The 5000-nt window shown below is 38.3% G+C and overlaps 1 protein-coding gene across 6 annotated transcripts in view; it reads left to right on the forward strand.

Moving 5' to 3' along the window:
• stxbp5a (syntaxin binding protein 5a (tomosyn)) overlaps positions 1-5000 on the forward strand; it is a 285142-nt gene that overhangs the window by 238829 nt on the left and 41313 nt on the right. For all 6 annotated transcript variants that reach the window (XM_061900584.1, XM_061900583.1, XM_061900587.1 and 3 more), the window contains exon 18: positions 4419-4570. In XM_061900584.1, the coding sequence (XP_061756568.1) occupies positions 4419-4570 (152 nt within the window). The remainder of the gene's footprint in view (positions 1-4418; positions 4571-5000) is intronic.

Genomic DNA, 5000 nt, shown 5'->3' on the forward strand with positions numbered 1-5000 from the left:
CCGAAAAAAGGCTTTAAAGTGCCTGATTTTCGCTATCTGTAAATCCACCGTCCATTTCCCTGTGACGTCATCTAGTGATGCCAATACAAACAACATGGCGGATAGCACAGCAAGATATAGCGACATTAGCTCGGATTCAGACTCGGATTTCAGCAGTTTAAGCGATTCAACAGATTACGCATGTATTGAAACGGATGGTTGGAGTGTGGAGGCAGATATCAAAAATGAAATTGAAGAAGAAACTGAAGCTATTGAGCGAATAGCTATTGAATTTATTCGGCGATCGCCTTCTAACCAACGATTGCATCTTTTGACTAGACCACTTGAGCAACTTAAATCCGTCGTTTGGTAAGTGTTTGTTTGGCATTAAATGTGGGTGGAGGGAAAGGCTGGATGCAAATATAGCTACAAATGTATATACAGCTAGCCTAAATAGCATGTTAACATCGATTAGCTGGCAGGCATGTTGTGACCAAATATGTCTGATTAGCACATAAGTCAACAACATCAACGAAACACACCTCTGTTATTTCGTTGACTTTATCGTTGTAAATGCATCTGCCTTGAGTGTCGCAGGATATCCACACGTTTCTCTGTGCCATGTCTGTCGTAGCATCGCCATACAAACAGTACATACAGCTAGATTAAATAGCATGTTAGCATCGATTAGCATGCCGTGCTAATTGATGCACATTCCACATAAATCAACTTGAATCCGTCCCTGATCGTGTTGTTACACCCTCCGACAACACACCGATGAGGCATGATGTCTCCAAGGTACGGAAAACAGTCGAAAAAAACGGAAAATAACAGAGCCGATTTGACTCGGTGTTTGTAATGTGTTTGAGAAAATGGCGGCTTGATTACCTATGTGACGTCACAACGTGACGTCATCGCTCTGAGAGCGAATAATAGAAAGGCGTTTAATTCGTCAAAATTCACCCATTTAGAGTTTGGAAATCGGTTAAAAAAATATATGGTCTTTTTTCTGCAACATCAAGGTATATATTGACGCTTACATAGGTCTGGTGATAATGTTCCCCTTTAAATTTAACTTGAATAGCAATGGTTGGTACTCCCGTAGAAATACTATCATGTTCGCTGTGTTGCCTTTCTCTTGCTGCCATGTCTGCAAACACGTGCGACCTTCTTCCTCCACCGTGGCCGTCTGTATTTTCATGGCGAGTAAAGTATTTCCAAACAGTCGATTGTTTCATTTTTAAATGGGGGGGAAAGTTCATGGACTAGCCTCCTTCATCTGTTATACAGCCTGGATAGCTGTGCATAGTAGAAGGTCCTAAAATATTGCAGCTGCAGTTGCACTACACCGGAGGGATTTGCAATTTTCATTTTCGCTTATAATCAGGCGGAAGGCGAGGTACACCCTGGACAAGTCGCCACCTCATCTCAGCTACAATCGGGCGATTGTCGCCCGATTGTAGCTGAGATAGGCGCCAGCGCCCCCCGCGACCTCATAAGGGAATAAGCGGTAGAAATGGATGGATGGATGGATGGGCATTTTCGCTTACACTGAAGAAAATTGAAGAACAATTTTACTGTTTTTTTTAACCGTCACTTTTTAATAAATACAGTACAGGCCAAAAGTTTGGACACACCTTCTCATTCAATGTGTTTTCTTTATTTTTATGACTAATTACATTGTAGATTGTCACTGAAGACTTATAAACTATGAATGAACACATGTGGAGTTATGTACTTAACAAAAAAAGATGACATAACTGAAAACATGTTTTATATTCTAGTTTCTTCGAAATAGCCACCCTTTTCTCTGATTACTGCTTTGCACACTCTTGGCATTCTTTAGATGAGCTAAGCGTATATGATATGTAAATATTACACATATGTTATATTTTATATTGCTCCTATGATACATTTTTAGTCTACTTAATACCTGCATTACCCTTTCCATCCTTTGAAACTGAGCTACTGTGTGGAACAATTTCCACAGAGAGAAGGGAGAGGCTGTTGACCAGGAGTCGCAACTGCTTCTCCCTAAGTCAGTGTTTTACCAGATATGTACCGCTCCGTACAGCGGCGTTTTAAAAAGTAATTAATTTTACTCTTTGAAACCGATACCGATAATTTCCGATATTACATTTTAAAGCATTTATCGGCCCATAATATCGGCAGGCCGATGTTATCGGACATCTCTAGTTGAAATATTTATTGCTTGTATTCCGACATGTGACTTCTTACCGGAAGTGAAAACCGGTGGTGGCCAACCAAACTAAGATGGCTGTTGTACAGCAAGCAGAGTGTGAACTATCTGAATACAAACAAAGCTTTAATCTTCCTGTAAAAATCAGATACAAGCAAAAAAATCTAACCATGCAATAGAATAGATCCCTATACCTTATCAAAAAAAGATTTGTCAAGTGATATCAAGTCGCGTTCCCAGACATATCGAACTATCTGGTGCTCCAGACATCATTCTGCACGACAAAACATATGAAAACTTGAAAAACTCGGAGTTTTTCAACTTCTTTGTGTGTCACTGCGTCAAGGAAATTGGTATGATTTAAAAACGGCGTGTCTAATGATGTTTGTTGCTGTTGCACGCGTCTTTTACGAGTACCGTATTTTTCGGACTTTAAGTCGCAGTTTTTTCATAGTTTGGCCGGGGGTGCGACTTATACTCAGAAGCGACTTATGTGTGAAATTATTAACACATTACCGTAAAATATCAAATATTATTATTTAGCTCATTCACGTAAGAGACTAGACGTATAATATTTCATGGGATTTAGCAATTAGGAGTGACAGATTGTTTGGTAAACGTATAGCATGTTCTATATGATATAGTTATTTGAATGACTTACCATAATATGTTACGTTAACATACCAGGCACCTTCTCAGTTGGTTATTTATGCATCATATAACGTACACTTATTCAGCCTGTTGTTCACTATTCTTTATTTATTTTAAATTGCCTTTCAAATGTCTTTTCTTGGTGTTGGGTTTTATCAAATAAATTTCCCCCAAAAATGCGACTTATACTCCAGTGCGACTTGTATATGTTTTTTTCCTTCTTTGTTATGCATTTTCGGCATGTGCGACTTATACTCCGGAGCGACTTATTTTACTCCGAAAAATACGGTATATAAAATATGACTACAGATGTCAACATTGTGTATGTGCTGAAAGATTCATTGATGATTGTTGCCTTTGGTAAAAGCTTAACTCCTTTAGGTTTTGCTCACATTTGCTTTCTTTTATAAATTAGACTCCCCGAGTTGGTGCTTTTCGAAACACTCATTGCAAACATGTGTTTAATAAATACAAATAATATCGAGATAATACCTAATAATACCTAAATGGGAAGAAATAAACATTGTAGATATATCAAACAAACCTTTAACGGCGTAATCACTGCAAACTTGTGCACTCTTCCACTCTGCTCCCTTGGACTGGAGTGTGACTGTTGTCTGTCTATCTGTGTTGGCCCTGTGATGAAGTGGCGACTTGTCCAGGGTGTACGCTACATTCCGCCCGATTGTAACTGAGATAGGCGCCAGCGCCCCCCGCGACCCCCAAAGGGAATAAGCGATAGAAAATGGATGGATGGAAGGATGGATGTTTGCTTACTTACTAATAAAAGACAAGTTGTCTTGTATGTTCACTATTTTATTTAAGGACACACTTGTAATAAGAAACATATGTTTAATGTACTGTAAGATTTTTTGTTAAAATAAGCCAATAATGCAATTTTTTGTGGTCCCTTATAATTAGAAAAGTACGGAAAAGTATTGAAATACATTTTGGTACCGGTCCCAAAATATTGGTATTGGGACAACACTAGTTTCTTAATAATTGTAATAATTGCTTTTTTTTAGTTATGATTAATCAAAAAAGGACAGAAATTTAACAATGAGTTTAAGTGTCTACTTTTAAGTACGTGTAGTATAAAACGAGTAATACATCAATACAGAATTTGATTTTTTTTCGGTTACAAGGAACACTCAAAACTTTGAAAAAAATCACAACATTTCAAAAAATAATAATCATTTTTAAAAAAGCCTTTAAACAACACAACTTTTGCCACAACCTTCTGAAAAGCTGCTGCAAATTCAGACATTTTAGGCTGCAACATAAAAAAAACCAGGAAAATCCTGGAGGGACTGACTTATTTATATGCACCACATTTGTTTGTAAGATAAAAAGATTAGTAGAAAAAAAGGAAATGTATTTATACATTACCTGGACACAACTATGGGCACATCTGGCCTGTACACTTACAGGAAGTGACAGATTAGTAGTATTTCCTGTCACGTTAAACCTAGAAGAAGATATAGTGAACTTTGAAATAAATGACTGACCGTACAGCCAGTGCTGTCACAAACATGCATGAAAGTACTGTAGTAACACCAAATTATCCTGTCCTTTATTTCCTGCACAGGGTGGTGTTTGGTAACAGCAACGGTCTGGCCGTGGTGGACTACATCCAGAAGACCATAGTGCTAAACATGGCCACGGTGGAGCTGTACGGCTCCAACGACCCGTACCAGAGACAACCACGCTCTCCGAGGAAGTCGAGACAGCCCTCCGGAGGTAATCTGAAGCCATGGAATAAATGAATGTTGGGAAAATACACCCGACTTAATGCAATAACTGCACACATAACACAGTACATTTGGGACTGACTTGCTGTGCTTGAAATACAACGTGAACTAGGCATGGCAAATTTGAATGTTACCTCAAAATTATACACATTTTATTTTAGAATTATTTTGAAAAATATCAAAAATGGAAATTTGTTGTATATATGTATTTTTTTCTTGTTATATAATATTATTATTTTTATTATTATATATATATATGTATATCCATTCATCCATTTTCTACCGCTTGTCCCTTCTTGGGGTCGCGGGGGGTGCTGGAGCCTATATCAGCTGCATTTGGGCGGAAAACAGGGTACACCCTGGACAAGTCGCCACCTCATCCCAGGGCCAACACAGACAGACAGACAACATTCACACTC

This window comes from Nerophis ophidion, linkage group LG05 (assembly GCF_033978795.1).
Source record: "Nerophis ophidion isolate RoL-2023_Sa linkage group LG05, RoL_Noph_v1.0, whole genome shotgun sequence".
In the NCBI taxonomy this organism is placed as follows: Eukaryota; Metazoa; Chordata; class Actinopteri; order Syngnathiformes; family Syngnathidae; genus Nerophis; species Nerophis ophidion.